This window comes from Hypanus sabinus, chromosome 4 (genome assembly GCF_030144855.1).
Source record: "Hypanus sabinus isolate sHypSab1 chromosome 4, sHypSab1.hap1, whole genome shotgun sequence".
NCBI classification, from domain to species: domain Eukaryota; kingdom Metazoa; phylum Chordata; class Chondrichthyes; order Myliobatiformes; family Dasyatidae; genus Hypanus; species Hypanus sabinus.
The window spans coordinates 117,594,698-117,615,138 of NC_082709.1; the positions used below are offsets into that span (position 1 = coordinate 117,594,698).

General features: G+C 41.7%; 1 protein-coding gene across 2 annotated transcripts in view; it reads right to left on the minus strand.

Annotated features, from left to right (window-relative positions):
• LOC132393140 (gamma-taxilin-like) overlaps window positions 1–20,441 on the minus strand; it is an 82,477-nt gene that overhangs the window by 35,311 nt on the left and 26,725 nt on the right. The window contains exon 2 of one of the 2 annotated variants that reach the window (XM_059968010.1): window positions 12,716–13,025. The exons of the other annotated variant lie outside the window; for it this stretch is intronic. Within the exon in view, the coding sequence (XP_059823993.1) occupies window positions 12,716–13,025 (310 nt within the window). The remainder of the gene's footprint in view (window positions 1–12,715; window positions 13,026–20,441) is intronic. 2 annotated transcript variants of the gene reach the window in all.

Below are 20,441 nucleotides of genomic sequence, written 5' to 3' on the forward strand. Positions count from 1 at the left end.
TAATAGTACTGTAGTAGCATTGATAGTGTTAATTGTTCTGTAGTTCATATAGATACATCAATTTCACTCAGTTAAACGGCAGTTTTCTCCCACATCCCTTCTGGCAAACTCTAGCTGAGATTTCGTGTGAGTTTTTTTTCCCCAACAGTGGCTTTCTCTCTGCCACTCTCCCATAAAGCTGTGACTGGTGAAGCTGTATGGACATTCTCTCCCATCTCGGTCACTGAAGCTTGTAACTCCTCCAGAGTATTTAAAATCGGTCTCTTGGCGGCCTCTCTCACTAGTCCTCTTCTTGCACTCAGTTTCTGAGGACAGCCAGCTCTAGAAGATTTACAGCTGTGCCAATGTTCTTTCCATTTCTTGTATCCATCTCCTGACTTGTGCTTTTCAATAACCTTTTGTGAAGTTAGCTGGAGTGTTCTTTTGTCTTCATGGTGTAGTTCTTGCCAGGATACTGACTCATCAGCAGTTGGACCTTCCAGATACAGGTGTATTTTTACAGTACCCAGGTCTTCAAAAACACATCTCCATTTAACTAATTATGTGACTTCCAAAACCAATTGGCTGCACCAGTGATGATTTGGTGTGTCATCTTAAATCAATTATTTCACATTTTATATTTGTAATTAACTTAGATCACTTTGTAGAGATTTATTTTCACTTTGACACAAGAGTCTTTCTGTTGCTCAGTGTCAAAAATTCAATACTGTTAATGTTGTAAAACAATAAAACATGAAAATTTCCAAGAGGGCCGAATAGTCAGTGTATGTTAAGAGCAAAACGATTGCAAGCGTCAAAACTGGCCCTCTGGAAGATCATAAAGATAATCCATGCGTGGAGCCAAAAGAGATGGGGAGATCTTACATTAATTTTTTGCAGCTGTATTTACTGAGGAGATGGACACAGCATCTACAGAAGTGAGGCAAAGCGGCATTAACTTCATTTGACCGTATACAGATTTCAGAGGAGGAGGTGTTTGCTGTCGAGGAAAATTAGGATGGGTAAATCTCCAGGTGTTCCCTCGGACCCTGTGGGAAGTGCAGAAATTGCTGGGGTCCTAGCAGAGATATTTAAATCATCCTTAGTGACAGGTGAGGTGCCAGAGGATTGAAGGATAGCCAGTGTTGTTCCACTGTTTAAGAAAGGCTCTAAAAAAAATAAACCAGGAGATTATAGGCCAGTGAGCCTGAATCAGTAGTGGGAAAGTTATTTGAAGGTATTCTAAGGGACTGGATGTGAGTATTTGGATAGGCATGGATTGATTATGGATAGTCAGCATGGCTCTGTGCATTGTAGGTCGTGTCTAATCAATCATACAGAGTTCTTCAAGGAAGTTATCAGGGAAGTTGATGACAGCAAGGCAGTGGATGTTGCCTAAAAGTCCCGCACAGGAGGTTGGTCAAGAAACTTCAATTGCTTGATATTCAAGATGAAGTAATAAATCGGATTAGATATTGAGAGTGGTAGTAGATGGTTGTTTTTCTGACTGGAGGCCTGTGACTAGTGGGGTGCAGCAGAGGTCTGTTGTTGTTTGTCATATATATCAATGATCTGGAAAATTACGTGGTTAATTGGATTAGCAAATTTGCAGTTGTCACCAAGATTAGTGGACAGCAAGGAAGGCTATCATAGCTTGCAGAAGCATGGGCTGAAAAGTGGCAGACAGAATTTAATGCAGACAAGTGTGAGGTTTTACACTTCAGTAGGACTAACCAGGGTAGGTCTTACACAGTGACCAGTAGGGCACTGAGGAACGTGGTAAAACAAAGAGATCAGGAAATACAGGTCCATAATTCATTGAAAGTGGCAGCACAGGTAGATAAGGTTGTAAAGAAAGCTTTTGGAACACTGGCCTTCGTAGAGTACAGGAGATGGGATGTTACGTTAAAGTTCTACAAGATATTGTTTGAGGCCCAATTTGGAGTACTGTATGCAGTTTTGGTCACCTACCTACAGGAAAGATGTAAATAAGGTTGAAAGAGTACCAGGAAAATTTACAAGAATGTTGCTGGGACTGGGGGGCCTGAGTTAAAAGGAAAGATTGAATAGGTTAGGAATTTTTTCCTTGGAATGTAGAAGACTGAGGGGAGATTTGATAAAGGTATATAAAATTCTGAGGGGTAGAGATAGGGTGAATGCAAGCAGGCTTTTTTCACTGAGCAACATGCACAAAATGCTGGAGGAACTCAGCAGGTCAAGCAGCATCTATGGAAAAGAGTACAGTTGACATTTCAGGCCAAGACCCTTCATCAGTCCTGCTGATGGGTCTCACCCTGAAATATTGACTGAACCCTTTTCCAAAGATGCTGCCTGGTCTACTGAGTTGCTCCAGCATTTTGTGCGTGTTGCTTGGATTTCCAGCATCCGCAGATTTTATAGTGTTTTTCCCCTGAGGTTGGGTGTGACTACAACTAGAGGTTATGGGTTGATGAAAGGTGAAAACTTTAAGGGGAACATGAAGGGAGACTTCTTCACTCAGAGGGTTATATGAGTATGGTATGAGCTGCCAGTACAAGTGGTGCATGCGAGCTCGATTTCAACGTTTTAGGTAAGTTTGGTTTGGTATCTAGATGGTAGGGGTATGGAGGGCTGTAGTCCCAGTGCAGGTTGTTGGGAGTAGGCAGTTTAAATGGTTCAGCATGGACTAGGTGGGCCTGTTTCTGTGCTGTACTTTTCTTTGACTCTATGACATTGTCAGCATTGAACTTTGAAATCTGAAGCTCCAAGCTATAATAGTATCACACTAACTGCCATGCTACCCTATACCCTTCTTTAAAATAAATTCATTTCCAGTATCTAAGCTACAGGGGCACAAATTCATGCAGTAACTGAGTTGCTTCCATGAATGAAGCCTTTGTTGCTGCACAGCCAGGTTTTTAAAAACATAACATTAATGTAATTTTGAAATTTGCATTAATAAAATTGTGAAATACCATTTTATTTTGATCCAGTATTGCAAAAAGCAAGTTAATGAATACAATGATCCAATCAGCAAATGTAGCTTGAAAATGTTGATCAATCCACAATATCGAGCAGCATTAACTGCTGTTAATGATGCTTTAGAAAATCTGACATCTCTTTGTAAATTTCTTCAGAAAAACTATTTGAATACAACTGAAGCACTGCAATATGCAAAAGTAAAAATTAATAAGTTATAGTCATAGTACCTTGGCAATACCATTTATTGGAGTGACAAAGTGAAAAATCTGCTTGCATCCACATATTCTGATGTTGGTACTGTGCCTACTACTCTAGTCATTCGACTTGGGTGTAATCACTTGGATAATAGATTTCCTGACAATAAGTTAAGAGAATGACCCTGCCGCTACTTCAAACACAACCAATTTTGAATTTGGAAAAAGAGAATACTGTTGAACTAACAAAAAAAATACTCAGCTACTAAGAATTACGTGAAAGCGTTGGCTCAAAAATATCATAGCAATACTGTGATTTCAAATGTCCCATTTCTGAGAGTCACGACTGGCTCAGACATTCACTGATATCTTGAACTACGTGCTTAGAAACAAAGAATTTGAAAAACTGTCAATTCTTGTTGACATCGCTAGAACATTTCAAGCTTCTGCTGCTGACTGCAAATGTTGAATCAGTCATGAATTCAATCAAATGTAAATCCAGAAACAGACTAGAAGTGGAACATTCGGAAGATCTAATGAGGATTAAGATGCATCTTACATCGGAATGTGAAATTAATCTAGACAGTGCTTGTGGACAATGGATTCATAATGAAGACAGATAAGAAAAGATTTTCTTTGATGTACTGTTTCATTACGCCCTTCAAGAGATAACATCAAAACTATGATTTTTGAATTTTCATTCTAAATATTTATAGTTTACATATTACAAAAAAACATTTAATGGGCCGCACCTTTTACAGGCAGTGTAAAAATTTCCTGCTCAGAGCAATGGTTGGTCCATGCAGCTTTAAAAATAAATCGGAGGGAACACTGCCTGGGACATGGACACATGCAAGTCCAGTACCTATTGCCCAATATCAATTGGCCCTGAACCAAGCAGTCTGTGTGTTACCCTTTCAGACAATTAACAAGGTTTCATTTGTTCTTTCAAGTGGATGGAGAAGTCTGAAGAAGAGCAGGAGAGTTTTCTTTTCTCACACAAAATGCTGGTAGAACACCGCAGGCCAGGCTAACCTGACAAAGGGTCTCGGCCCGAAATGTCGACAGCGCTTCTCCCTATAGATGCTGCCTGGCCTGCGGTGTTTTACCAGCATTTTGTGTGTGTTGTTGTTTGAACTTCCAGCATCTGCAGATTTCCTCGTGTTTGAGTTTTCTCTTTTGCCTGGTCTGATATCAATTCATAGCACAATGACATTTTTTGCTGTTCATTACTTCCCAGCATATCTGTCACATTTATTGTACTCAGGAACACCACAGTACTGTGAATGGTGGGATATAAAAGCAACAACAATGAAAATCTCAGTCTTCCAATTCTCTCTGTTCCTCATTTCTAGTCTTGGACCATAAGAGATAAGAGCAGAATTAGGCCATTCAGCCCACTGAGTCTGCTCTGCTATTTCCTCATGGCTAATCCTGGATCCCATTCAACCTCATACACCTGCCTTTTCACCAAATTCCTCAATGCCCCGACCAATCAGGAAATGATCAACTTATGTTTTAAATATACCCACAGACTTGATCTCCACTGCAGTCTGTAGTAGAGCATTCCACAGATTCACCCCTCAGTGGCTAAAAAAAAATTGCCCTTTCTTCTGTTCTAAAGGATTGCCACTCAAATTCTGAGGCTCTGCCCTCTAGTTCTGGATACCCCAACCAGAGGAAATATCTTCTCCACATCCACCTTATCTCGTCCTTTCAACATTTGGTAGGTTTCAATGAGATCCCCAAACATTCTTCTACATTCCAATCTGTACAAGCCCAAAGCTGCCAAACCCTCCTAATATGTTAACCCCTTCATTCCTGGAATCATTCTCATGAACTTCCTCTGGACTCTCTCCAATGACAATACATCCTGAAATAAGGGGCCCAAAACTGTTGATAATATTCCAAGTGCAGCCTAACTGGTGTCTCAAAGCTTCAGCATTATTTCCTTGTTTTTCTATTCTATTCCCCTTGAAATAAATGCCACCATTGTATTTGCCGCCTTTACCATAGACTCAACCTGTAAATTAACCTTCTGGGAGTCTTGCATGAGAACTCCTAAGTCCCTTTGCACCTCTGATGTTTGAACCTTCTCCCTGTATAGATAACAGTCTGCCCTACTGTTCCTATTACCAAAATGCATTATCATACATTTCCCAAAACTGTATTCCATCGGCCACTTCTTTGCTCATTCTTCCAATTTGTCTAAATCCTGCTGCAATCGCATTGCTTCCTAAGCACTACCTCCACCTATCTTTGTGTGATCTACAAAGAAGTCTGAAAGCCACTATCTAAATCATTGACAACCGATGTGAAAAGCAGCGGTCCCAATACAGACTCCTGAGGAAAATCACTAGTCACTGGCCGCCAACCAGAAAAAAACCCCTTTATTCCTACTCACTGCCTCCTGCAAGTCAGCCATTCCTCTATCCATACCAGTATCTTTCTTGTAACATCATAGGATTTTATCTTGTTAAGCAGCCTCATGTTCCATTTATTTCAATTTCTCATACTTCTATTAATAGTAAAACATTGAATACACACAAGGAACACAACTCATCCTTTTTCCTTGAAAATCCTTAATATTCTTACTGATTCATTCGCCAATGATAATTGCTACTCAAAATGACAGCATGTGAGAGAATTTTTAGAAGATTTTTGCCGATTTAGGCATGTGCTCTCAAAAAGATTCACCGTCCCTGGCCTAGAAGCTGGTCACTCATCCCTTTGCAATGATATTGGCACTTTCAAATGAACTATCCAACTGATTCCACTCTGCCTGCTCTTTCCCAAGAATAGCAGTCAAGACAAATTTTTATTCTACCTTTGCATTTGGATACTTGGTAAAAAAAAAAATCATCTTTGTGGGAATCTAAATAGTCCACAATTTGCACCAATTGCACCTCTAGATTTGATAGCACTTCCCTCCCACGTACTCAGAATCAAGAGTTAGTGCACTGTAACAGGTCCTATGGTCTATCAAGTCTGGGTCGATCATCGAGCAACTGCTACTTCACTCTAATCCTACCCCAATTCATTTGATTCTTTCACAGATTATACAGTCTACAGCAGCTAATCAACCTAGTAACCCGCATACTTTCAGGATGTGGGAGGAGTACACAGAGGAAACCCATAATTATAAAGGGAACTTGCAAACTCCACACAGGATCAAATCATGGTCGTTGGGATCGCTGAAGCAGTAGCTCTGCTAGCTGTGTCACTGTCTCATCTGGCAAATATCTTTTTGTAAATAAAAACAAAATGACGGACAAAAATCATTTGGATAAAAATAAACTACATTCTCCTGAGAGACAAACAGTTCAATAGCCAGGTCATTTAGTTGACTGTAGATCTTAAGCTTAAGAAGTTAAGAGCCAAAAGTGCAAGGGCAGGCAGAATGGTAGTTAAGGCAGTGGAATGGTCCTCCTATGTGACACTGAAGAGCACCTTAACAGTTTCCTTGATGACCTGTTTCCAGGAAATGCACCCAACTTCTGCACCTAGTTTCTGACAGACGAGGTCAAGGCGCTGGACCATCTGAGAAGCTGAAAACCTCACAGATGAAGCTTTTACTGAGGTGATCACACCCAGAGGGCAGGCTTCAGGTAATAGATGGGTCACCACCAGAAGTAAGGCGAGTAGGCAGTTAGTGCTGGGTTCCCCTGTGGCCATTCTCCTCAGCAAAAGCATACCTCCTTGGATACTGCTGAGGGAGCTACCTATCAGTGCACAGCAGCAGCAGCCAGGTCAGAGGCACTGTGGCTCATCAGAGAAGGGTAAAGTCAGACAGTGCTATAGTTAGGGGTACCAACTTTGACGAACTTCTCTGGATATATGGTGAGGAGTTTATTGAATGGTTGTATCTCGGCCTGGTATGGAAATGGAATATCCTACAAAAAGTAGTGGACACGGCCCAATCCATTACAGGTAAAGCCCTCAGCATCATTGAGCACATCTACACAGAGTGATGTCGCAGGCAATCAGCATCCATCATCAGGGACCTCCACCACCCAGGCCATGCTCTTTTCTCACTGCTGCCATCAGGATGATGATACAGGAGCCTCAGGATTCACACCACAATGTTCAGGAACTGTTTTTACCCATCAACCATCAGGTTCTTGAGCCATTGGGGATAACTTCACTCACCCCAACACTGACCTGTTCCTACAACCCAGTACAAACTGCTTACTCACCTTACTTCTGGTGGCGACCCAGATGCTGTCTGAAGCCTGCACTCTGGGTTTGACCACCTGAGTCAAATTTCATTTGAGAGGCTTTCAGCTTCTTGGATGGTCCTAAGCTTTCAATGGGTGAAGAGTTAAGGACAATGCCTGAAACTCCATAAGTTTTAAGACAGCTATAGATAAGTACAGACCATGCAGCAGAGAATTAAATTGGAGTAGGGTAAATTACAAAAGAATTGGCAGGAATGAGGGAGAATTGGAAACGGCTGTTTTTGACACATGGAGGGACAGGACAGGCACATTTCAGTAAGAGGGAAGGACAAAGGTGGCAAGGTAAAGAAAACCTTGTACATCGAAGGAAGTGATGAATTTAGTCAAGAAGAAAAACTATGTGCTGTAAATCTTAGGAAGCTAGAACCAAGCAGAGCCCTTGAGGATTATAAAAAAGCCAGAAAAGAATTCAAGAAAGGAATTAGGAAAGCCAGAAGGGGCCATGAAAAGTCCCTGGCAAGTAGGATTGAAGAAAATCAAAGGCATTCTGTACATACGTCAAGAGCAAGAGGATAATCGGGAGAGTGAAGGACCACTCAAAGATAAAGAAGGGAACATTTACTTCTTCAAATGCCTTGCTGAAATCCATATACACCTCATCAACTGCTCTACCTTCATCAATGTGTTTAGTCACATCCTCAAAAAATTCAATCAGGCTCATAGGATACGACCTGCCTTTGACAAAGCCATGCTGACTATTCCTTATCATATTATGCCTCTCCAAATGTTCATAAATCCTGCCTCTCAAGATCTTCTCCATCAACTTACCAACCACTGAAGTAAGACTTACTGGTCTATAATTTCCTGGGCTAGCTCTACTCCCTTTCTTGAATAAGGGAACAATATCCACAACCCTCCAATCCTCTGGAACCACTCCCATCCCCATTGAAGATGCAAAGATCATCTCCAGAGGCTCAGCAATCTCCTCCCTTGCCTCCCACAGTAGCCTGGCATACATCTCGTCTGGTCCTGGTGACTTATCCAACTTGATGCTTTCCAAAAGCTCCAGCACATTCTCTTTCTTAATGTCTATATGCTCAAGCTTTTCAGTCTGCTGCAGGTCATCCCAACAATCGTCAAGATCCTTTTCTGTAGTGAATACTGAAGTATTCATTAAGTACCTCTGCTACCTCCTCCGTTTCCATACACACTTTTCCACTGTCACACTTCATTGGTCCTATTCTCTCATGTCGTATCCTCTTGCTCTTCACATACTTTTAGAATGCCTTGGGGTTTTCCTTAATCCTGTCCACCAAGGCCTTCTTGTGGCCCCTCCTAATTTCATTCTCAAGCTCCTTCTTGCTAGCCTTATAATCTTCTAGATCTCTATCATTACCTAGTTTTTTGAAACTTTTGTAAGCTTTTCTGTTCTTCTTGACTAGATTTACAACAGCCTTTGTACACCATAGTTCCTGTACCCTACCATCCTTTCCCTGTCTCATTGGAATATACCTATTCAGAAGGCCATGCAAATATCCCCTGAACATTTGCCACATTTTTGCCATACATTTCCCTGAGAGCATCTGTTCTCAATTTATGCTTCCAAGTTCCTGCCTGATGACCTATTTCCCCTTTCTTCAATTAACACTTTCCTAACTTGTTTGTTTCTATCCCTCTTCAATGCTATGGTAAAGTAGATAGAATTACGAGCACCATCTCCAAAAATGCTCTCCCACTGAGAGACCTGACACCTGACCAGGTTCATTTCCCAATACCAGATCAAGTACAGCCTCTCCTCTTGCAGGCTTATCTACATACTGGGTCAGGAAACCTTCCTGAACACACCTAACAAACTCCACTCCATCTAAACCCCTCGGTCTAGGGAGATGCCAATTGATATTGAAGAAATTAAAATTTCCCATCATGACAACCCTATTATTACTGCACTGTTCCAGAATCTGTCTCCCCATCTGCTCCTCAATGTTCGTTACTATTGGATGGTCTATAAAAAACACCCAGTAGGGTTATTGGCCCCTTCCTGTTTCTAACTTCCACCCACAGAGTCTCAGTAGACAATCACTCGATGACTTCCTCCTTTTCTGCAGCCATGACACTATCTCTGATCAGCAGTGCCACACCCCCACCTCTTTTGCCTCCCTCCCTGTCCTTTCTGAAACATCTAAAGCCTGGCACTCTAAGTAGCCATTCCTGCCCCTGAGCCATCCAAGTCTCTGCATGGCCAAAACATCATAACTTCAAGTACTGATTCCCGCTCTAAGCTCATCTGCTTTGTTCATGATGCTTCTTGCATTAAAATAGACACATCTCAAACCACTGGTCTGAGCACATCCCTTCTCTATCACCTGCCTATCCTCCCTCTCACACTGCCTACAAGCTTTCTCTATTTGTGAACTAACCGCCCTTTCCTTCATCTCTTCAGTGCAGTTCCCAACCCCCAGCAATTCTAGTTTAAACTCTCAATAGCCTTAGCAACCTGTCCTTTTTGTACAGGTCACGCCTGCCCCAAGAGGTCCCATTGATCCCGAAATCTGAATCCCTGCCCCCTGTTCCAATCCTTCAGCCACGCATTTATCCTCCACCTCACCCTATTCCTATATACACTGTCGCGTGGCACAGGCAGTAATCCCGAGATTGCTACCTTTGAGGTCCTGCTTCTCAGCTTCTTCCTTAACTCCCTTTCATCTATTTTCAGGACCTCCTCCCTTTTCTACCTATGTCATTATGAGCATTTGGAAACCTATGGCCTAATTAGGGAGAGCCAGCATGACTTTCTGATGGGCAAGTCACGTCTTACTAACTGGATTGAGTTTTTTTGATTTGATGTTGAGGGTGAATGATGAAGGTAGGGCTGTTAGTGTTATCTAGATGGATTTTTCTAAGGCATTTGACAAAGTCCCTCATGGGAGGCTCATCCAGAAGATTAAGATGCATGGGGTCTACGGCAAGTTGGCTGTTTGGATTCAGAACTGGTTGCCCATAGAAGACAGAGGATAGTAGGCCAGGGGACCTAGTCTGGCTGGAAGTCTGTCATTAGCGGTTTTTCTACGGGGATCTGCACAGGGACCCCTGCTGTTTGTGACGTATATGAATGACCTGGATAAAAATATAGATGGGTGGGTTAGGAAGTTTGCAGATGATATGAAGATGGTGGTGTTGTGGATAGTGTAGAAGACTGGCAAAGAATACAATGGGATATAGATTAGTTGCAGATATGGGTAAAGAAATGGCAGATGGGAGTTTAACTCAGCCAAATGTGTAGTGTTGCACCTTGGTAAGTTAAATGCAAAGAGACTGCACACTATTAAAAGGCAAGATCCTTACTAGCGTTGATGAGGAGAAGAATCTTGGGGTCCAAGTTCACAGCTCCCTAGAAGTGGCTACACAGGTTTGACAGGTTGGTTCAGAAGGCATATGTCATGCTTGCCTTTATTAGTCAAAGTACTGAGTTCAAAAGCCAGGAAGTTTTGTTGTAGGTTTATGAAACTCTAGTTAGGTTACATTTGGAGTATTGCATACGGTTCTGGTCACCCCATTACAGGAAGGATGTAAATACGAAGAAATTTGCAGATGCTGGAAACTCAAGCAACACACTCAAAATGCTGGTGGAACGCAGCAGGCCAGGCAGCATCTATAGGAAGAAGCACAGTTGACATCAGCTTTTGATCTCTTGGCTTCATCCTTCCCCCTCCTGTCTTCTCCTATCATTTCGGATTTCCCCTTCCCCCTCTCATATCTCTATCTTATCTTTCAGTTAGACCTGACGAACGGTCTCGGCCTGAAACGTCCACTGTGCTTCTTCTTATAGATGCTGTCTGGACTGCTGTATTCCACCAGCATTTTGTCTGTGTTGATAGGAAGGATGTCGAGGCTTTGGGGAGGGGGCAAAAGAAGTTTATCAGAATGTTGCTTGGATCAAAGGACATGGACTAAAATGGAGGGCTGGACAAACTTGGGTTGCTTTCTCTGCAGCACCAGAGGCGAGGGGAGATCCGATAGAGGTTTATAAGATTATGAGAGGCAAAGATAGAGTAGATAGACAGTATCTTTTCCCAAAGGTTGAAATGTCTGATATTACAGGGCACACATTTAAGGTGAGAGGGAGTAACTTCAATGGAGATGTGAGGGACAAGTGTTTTTTTTTTAAAAACACAAGAGTGGTGGTGTCTGGAATGTGCTGTTTGGGCTGGTGTGGAAGCAGAAACATAAGGACTTTTAAGAGATGTTTAGATAGGCACATGAATGTGAGGAAAATGGATCAGTATGGACATTTTGTGAGCAGAAGAGGTTAGTTTAGTTGGCCATTTGATTACTAAGTTAATTGGTTCAACACAACATTGTGCGCTAAAGGACCAGTTCCTGTGCTGTACTATTCTATGTTCTTGATGCCATAGACAGCTCACTTATCTGGGCTGCAGTTTTGTGTCTTTCACACATGCAGCAAGACTCTTAGAGGTGGCAACACCAGTGACAATTCCAAAGCTATGCCTGGGATTCCCATAACTGCCTGACTTGCAAGCACTCTCTACAGTCTCTGGCCACTAATCGGTTACATATTATTATTCCCTTATCAAAGTAATTTCTTTGTCAACAAGGTAATTTTATGCTCCAGACATCTGCTCTTTGACACACATTTGCTCCTGCCCTATGACCTGTAAATAACTCATCTACCTCGATGCTTTTATATTTCACAACCACCCACTGGATCAGTATCTGTATTTCATCTACTGACCCACGGGTCCATGCTTGGTGCCCTAGCTTCTGGCTTTTGAGCTCCTTCTCTTCTTACATCCATTTACTTATTCCCCAGCCTCCATCAATTTTCAATTTAAACTGCCATGTAATTAATATCACCCACTGAGCCTCTGAGTCACCCTGCTTTCGATTCAAAACTGCTTTTATAATTAACTCTTCATATGTAAACTCTCCAAAATGTCCTTTCCTTGCTACTCCGTACACCTCAATTCATCACACTTATGGTAGAGCTTCCTCTTGTCCCTGTACAACTCTGAAATTATTAAGCCATTAATTCATTTGCTATCTTTCCTATTTAAAACTTCAAGACCAATCTGCCTGACAAAGCTTTCAGCTTCTCCTCTCCACCCACCTCCCCTGACAATACTTTCAATTCCAACGTGGCATCAAGTTTACTTCCTTCTATTGATGGAATCATCTTGGGGATTCCATTCCTCTTCATGGAAGCTATTATTAACACTGCTGTTTGTTTCCCCTTTTCTTGTTGGGCTTCTTATACATGCCCTTCTGTGCTATAGTATTCATTAACCCTCATAACCAAATAGCTATCATAATTTAAATCCCTAGCCTTTTCTTTTGCATTTAGCAGCATGAACATTGTTGTAACAAGGTTGTTAAAAAAAAACTTACCTAGAGCCTTTTCTTTATTTTTATCCAGAACCAGATGTTGCTCTCCCCCAGCAGGGTCCATCCGCATATCCTCACTGCCAGGAATCTCCCCTCTTGCTTCCAGCGTGACACAGGTGGACTCAGCTGACAGCAGCCTACTTTTTCCAGTGTAGTGGGCCTGATGCAGTGTGCACCCATTCCCAATTATGTCAGTGGTACTGTTCAGTGGCTGCAGGACAGGTTCAGATTTGCAGGACCCACTCACCAACAAACTTCTGGAAGCCACTTCCAGTCTGCAAATCTCGTGCGCTTCCATGGTTTCACTTCCAAACTGCAAGCAAAAAAAAATTCTGAAGCTGGTTGGTAAGTGGTGGCATTTCTGAAGAACTCTAGTTTGCTTATGCCCTGCATTGTAAGCCGACCAATAAGAAAGTTGGAGTAGGTAACTTGCCCTCTTTCAATATGATCATGGCTGATTTGCCCGAGACCCCATCTCCTTTTCTATGCTAATTCCCCACAGTCCTCTATTCCCTTAACTTTTAAACGTTTTTCCACCTGCTCTTCAAGTACCCCTCAATATGATCAGCCAAGATGAAATAACAGAGCAGACTTGATAGGCCAAATGACCTAATTCTGCTCCTAATATTATGGTCTAATATTCCCTACCCCAGGTCGTTGTGGAGTCTGGAATTTCAGAGATTTTAAATGTCCTGGTCATTTAAGAGAGTAATATTGAACATTAAGAGAAAAATCTTGAATGAATTAAGTATAAAAGGAAAATAAACTACAGAATAAAACTATCACTAATACCAAGCAAAGCAATGGTACATTGGGTGGTTCCAATATCTATCCTCAACAACATCAATGTTACACAAGTTGATGAAAAAGAAGAATGGTATTTGGTATGACACTAGTAAGTGACACTATGCTATCGTAAAAGCTAAGAAGCCTGATTGACTTTATAACACCCATAAGTCTGTCGTGACCCTCTGCATCCTCACAATCCACAATAAAAAATTAAGCCCAGTTTATTTCTGCAAAAACTAAGCAAAGATACTGATGTTATTAATGTCAGGCAGTAAATGAACAAAAAAAATATATATTGACTAATCTGAACTGTTTTTTTTTAATCTTTACAGCAAATACTTAGTGGGAAGGATTTTGCTTTGGTTTCAGGAAGGTCTCTCACTGCTGAAGACAAGACAAGTTTTCCTGCCATTTTCCTTCCTGTCCTTGGGATGAAATTACCCTCATGCTACTTAGTTCTCGCCTGCTACCTCTGTTAGAAACTGCAAAGTCTTGAACTAGAAAACTTCTCTCCGTTCTTTTTGCTGAAATACCGCCTGCACACTCTTTGAATACGTAAAACTGATCCTATCCCCTTTTCTCCCTCCCACACACTGTATTACATCAGAAAGCAGCAGCAGAATTTAATATTAAAATTGCAAAAAAAGGGCTGTGGGTGCAGGGACTGGTTGGTGTACTTCATGAATAAAGAATTTGCACACATTCTGTGTCTCTGACTTATCTATAATCTGCATTGATAAAATAAAAGCAAAGTACATCCGCTATTCAAAATGGCAATCAGTAAACAGAGTGCTATTTTAAATGGGAGAAATGAAACATTTGATTGTGCTTATTATGGAAACTGATATGCACCACACCTGTGTGAATGAGTGTGTGTCTTTGATAGCAAACTAGACAAACCCAAATCAGATGCCATAAGACACAGGAGCAGAATTAGCCCACTAAACCCATTAAGTTTGCTCCACCATTTCACACTGACATTTATTATCCCTCTTGACCCCATTTTCCTGCTTTCTCCCTGTAACACCCTTACTAATGAAGAACCTATCACTCGCTGCTTTAAATATTTCCAATGATTTGGCCTAATGGGACATCCTCTATTCTGAAGCTATGCCCTCTGGTCCTAGACTTTCCCACTATAAGAAACTCTTGCCACATCCACTCTATCTAGGCTTTCCAATATTCAAGAGTTTTCAAAGAAATACCCCCTCATTCTTTAGGGCTCCAGCAAGGATAGGCCCAGAGCCATCAGATGTGCCCATGTTAACCCTTTCATTCCCAAAGTAATTGCAGTTAACACCCTCTGGACCCTCTCAAATGCCAGCATTTATTTTCTTAGATAAGGGGCTGAAAACTACTCACAATACTCCAAATACAGTCAGACCAATGTCTTATAAAGCTACAGCATTATACCCTTGCTTTCATATTCTAGTTCTCTCAAAATGAATGCTAACATTTCATTTCACTTCTGTACCATCAACTCAACTTGCAAATTAACTTTTAGGGAATCCTGCACGAGACCCTGAGGGTCTCAGCAAACATGGCCACAAAGCCATCAATTCCATCATCCAAATCACTGACATACAGCATAACATGTAAAGAATCGGTCCCAGCACCAACCCCTGTGGAACACCACTAGTCAGTGGCAGCCAACCAGAAAAGGCCCCTTTTATTCCCACTCTTTGCCTCCCACCTGATGGTCAAACTTCCCTGATGGTCCATCTTCTAAATATTTTTCCCTGTAATACTATGGACTCTCATCTTGTTTAGCAGCCTCATGTGCAGCATCTTGTCAAAGGCCTTATGAAAATCCAAGTAAATAACATCTACTGACTCCTTTGTCTATCCTGCCTGTTATTTCTTCAGAGAATTCCAACAGATTTTTCAGGCAAGATTTCCCCATGCTGACTTTGGCCTATTTCATCATCTATCTCCAAGCATCCCAAAACCTCATTGTTAATACAGTTGTAAGAAAAAGTTTGTGAACTCTTTGCAATTACCTGATTTTCTGCATTAATTACTCATAACATGTGGACTGATCTTCGTCTAAGTCACAATAATAGACAACCCAATCTGCCTAAACCAGTAACAAGCAATTGCACTTTTCATACCCTTATTGAAAACATTGTTTAATCATTCACAGTCAGGCTGGTAAAAGTATGTGAACCCTTGTATTTAATAACTGGTAGAAACCAAACGTTTCTTGTAGTTGCTAATCAGACTTGCACAATGGCAAAAAGGAATTTTAGACCATTCCTCCATACATAACTGTTTCAGTTCATCAATATTTCTGGGATACCTTGCATGAACAGCCCTCTCAGGTCACAGCATCTTAATTGGGTAAAGATCTGGACTCTGAGAAGGCCATTCCAAAAAACATTTTTTCTTCTTTTTAAACCATTCCGTTGTTGTTTTAATCTTGTGTTTCAGACTATTGCCTTGCTGCATCATCCAACTTCTATTAAGCTTCAGATGACAGACTGCTACCCTGATATTCTCCTGTAAAATGTCCTGATACAATTTTGAATTCATTGTTCCTCAACAACTGCAAACTGTCCAAGCCCGGAGCAGTAAAGCAGCTCCAAACCATGATACACCTTCCACCAGGCGTTACAGTTGAAATAAGGTTTTGGTGTTGGTGAGCAGTAGTCCTTTTCCTCCAAACACAGCAGTGTTAATTCTGCCTAAGAAGTCCAACTTTTGTCTCACCCGTCCACAGAACATTGTTTCAGAAGTGCTGTGGAACATCCAGGTGGTTTTTTGCAAACTTGAGACATGCAGCACTGTTTTTTTTGGAAAGCAGTGGTTTCCTCTACATGCCCTTCCATAAACACCATTCTGTTTTTCTCTTATTCAGGACACAGGAACAGAGACTATAGCAAGCTCTAGAGATTTCTGTAGGTCTAATGCTGTTGGTTTCTTTTTCACCTTCAGCATTGCACATTGAGCTCTTGATATGATCTTTGCAGGACACCCACTCCTAGAGAGTTTGAATTTCCTCCATTTGTAGACAATTTCTTTTACTGTGGACTGATGAACACTCAGGTCTTTGGAAATGCTTTTGTAGCCTTTTTCAGCTTCATGCATCTCTACAATTCTTCTTCTAAGGCCCTCTGAAAGTTGTTTTGATCGAGGCATGGTGCATATAAACGGATCTTTCTTGAGAAGAGCAGGCTCTGTCAGTAACCTGACTTTGTGTGTCTTTTTTATAGGGCAGGACACCTCTACAACCCAAACCTCTAATCTCATCTCATTGATTGGAACACGCGACCCCAAATAGCTTTTGTAGAAGGCATTACCCCAGAGGTTCACATACTTTTTTTGAATCTAGCCTGTTTGTTTAACTGGTGTACTCAGTATTGACCAGGAGTACAATTATTTACATGTTAGGTTAGGCAGATTCTGTTTGTCTATTATTGCAACTTGAATGTTTATTGAGTAATTAATGCAGAAAACTAGGTAATTGCAAAAGGATTCACAAACTTTTCCTTGCAACAGTAATAGATTCCAATATCTTCTCATCCAATGAAGTTAGGCTAATGGCCTATAATTTCTTTTCTTTTGCCTCTCTCACTACTTTAAGAGTGGAATGACTTCTGCAATTTTCCAGTCCTCCAGAACCATTCAAGAATCTACTAATTCTTGAAAGATCACTACTAATACCTCCACAATCTCCTGTTACCTTTCAGCTTCCCATGCAACTTTAACTTGGTAATAGCAACTAGTCACTTCTGCCCCCTGACATTCTCGAATTGCTGGTATACTGCTGGTATCTTCCACCATAAAGATTGACACAAAATACTTAAGTTCATCTACCATTTCTTTGTCCCCCTTTACTACCTCTCCAGCATCATTTTTCAGCAGACCAATATCTACTCTCACCTCCCTTTTACAGACCTGAAAAACCTTCTTATCCTCTTCTATATTACTGGATTGCATACCTTCATATTCCATCTTTTCTCTCTTTATTGCTTTTTTAGTTGCCTTTTGTTGGTTTTAAAGAGCTTTTCAATCGTCTAACTGCTCTCAAATTTTTGGTATATTATGTGCCCTCTCTTTTGCTTTTAGGGTATATTTGACTTCCCTAGTCAGACACGGTTGCCTCATCCTCCCATTAAAATACTACTTCTTTAGGATGTATCGTTCCTGCATCCCAAACTGCTCCCAGAAACTCCAGCCATGCCGCTCCACTGTCATCCCTGCGAATGTCCCCTTCCACTCAACTTTGTCCAGCTCCTCTCTCATGTCTCTGTAATTCCCTTTACTCCAATGTAATAATAATATATCTGACTTTAGCTTCTCCCTCTCTAACTGCAGGGTGAATTCCATCATATTATGCTCACTGGCTTTAAGGTTCCTTTACCTTAAGCTCCCTAATCAAATCCAGATCTGGCTCATTTCACAACACACAATTCAGAATTGCCTTTCCCCTAGTGGGCCAATAACAAGCTTCTCTAAAAAAAATCTCAAAGGCATTCTACTAATTCCCTCTCTCGGGATGCAGTACCAACCAGATTTTCTCAAATCTACCTGCCATATTGAAATTCCTTCATGACCATAACATTGCCTTATTACATGTCTTTTCTATCTCCTATTGTAATTTATACCCCACATCCTGACTACTGTTCGGAGACCTGTATATAACTCCCATCAGGATCTTTTTACTCTTGTAATTTCTTAACACCATGCACAAAGATTCTACATCTTCCAATCTTGTGTTACCTCTTCCTAAGGATTTAATTAATTTTTTTTTAAAAAGCCAACATAGCCATCCATTTCCTCTGTCTAACTGACTGTCAATTGGATGTTTAGTTCCCAGCCATGATGTTCTTTCAGCCACGACTCAGTGACTCCCACAGATTCATACCTGCCAATCTCTAACTACTCTAATGCACTGCATTGACTGGTTTATCGTCGACCCTATCGCTACAGTTCCCAATCTCCCCACCTCCGCCGAATCAGTTTAAAACCTCCCCAACAGATTCAACAAACCTACCCACCAAGGATATTTGTCTCTGTTGAGTTCAGGTGTGACTCGTCCTTTTTCTACAGCTCATCCTTCCTCCAAAGAGATCCCAATAATCCAGAAACTGAAACTCTGCCCCCTGCATCAATTCTTCAGTAACAATTCATCTGCCATCTCCTATTCTTATTTTCAATGGCATGTGGCATAGGCAGCACTCCAGTGATTACTATTCTTGAGGTCCTGCTTTTCAGCTTTTTACCCAATTCCCGATATTCTCTTTTAGGGGACCTCATCCCTTTTCCTCTCCATGTCATTGGTGCCAATATGTACAACTTCTGGCTATTCACCCTCTCCTTTTAGAATACAGTAGATCTGATCTGAGATATCCTTGACTCTGGCACCTGGGAGGCAACATACCATCTGGGTATCTTTTTCACCTTTTTCACACCCACAGAATCTCTTGTCTGCTCCTCTAACTACAGAATCTCCTAACACTGCATTTGTAATGCTACCGTAACACTGCAAATTCTTTTGGGATCAATGAAGTATCTATCTCCTCTTTCTCCCCTTCCAACCTGAGTCAGAGAGCCAGACTCAGTACCGCAGATCCGATCACTGCAGCTTCCCTCGGTAGGCCCACCACCAATAGTATTCAAAGTGGTATTCTTATTATTTAGGGTAACAGCCACAGGGGTACTCTGAACTGGCTGCCTATTCCTTTACCCACTCCTGACAGCCATCCAACTACCTGTCTCCTGCATCTCAGAGGTGACTACCTCCCTGTAGCTTCTATCACTTCCTCATTCTCCCATATGACTCAACACTCCAATTCCTTAATACTGTCTCTAAGGAGCTGCAGCTTGATGTACCTCATGCAGATATAGTTATCAGGAAGACTGGAGGTCTCCCAGAGTTCCCACATCTCATACGAAGAACATACCACTACCTGAATATACCTGGACCCATTCTTACTGCATTAGCTCCGTACTAACAAAGATCTTAAAAAACTGTCAGAAACTTACCTTGGCTTTTGCCCCTTCCTATTGAAGCTTGTTGAGCCAAAGCGTGACCACTCTAACACCACCCACTCACACATTGGACACTCTGCTTACAACTCACTTCTTTTTAAATCGGTCTTTGCCAAGTGCCAAAAAGATTGTTACAATTAAAAGGTCCCGAGCTCTTTTTAAACATTGCACTGCCTCAGCCAAGCAAGTGAGTGCTTGAGATGATTGAAGCCCACCGAAAAGCCCTGGAGGAACCAAGAGATGTGCTGCATGCCCAGGGCTAGATCTGTGGCAGTTAAGACCAGCAATCCAGAAGCCTACAAGAAGTCGGGGTACAAGCGATTCAAGGCCTTTCTAAGAAGAGTGCAAAAGGCAATTCTGAGCGAAGTGAAAACCACAACTGATATGTGAAAGCTGTAGCAGGGCGTGCATGCCACCATGTCCTATAAAGCAAAAGCTAATCACATAAATGGCAGAGATACCTCACTCCCTATTGAGCTCAATGCCTTTTATGCACACTTTAAAAGAGAGAATAAAACTACACCTGCGAGAATCCTCACAGCATCTGACAACCCTGTGATTTCCATCTTGGAAGCCATCAGAACATCTTTCGAGTCTGAACCTTCTCTGATGGCTGGAGTGTTCACGGACATCTTCAATCTCTCATTGCCTCCGCTGGAGGCTCCCACCTGCGGCAAAAGGATATCACTCATACAGGCGGCCAAGAGCAAGGCAAGCTGCCTCCTTGACTAACGCCTGGTAGCACTCACATCTGCTGTGATGAGGTGCTTTGAAAGGTTGGTTATGGCTATATGTAACACCCACCTGAACAAGTATCTGACCCCACTGCAATTTGCCTACCGCCAGACCAGGTCTACAACAGACACAATCCCAAGTCAGCTTTAGAGCACCTTCACAACATAGAGAATATACATCTGGCAGCTGTTTAATCAAGTATAGATTAGCA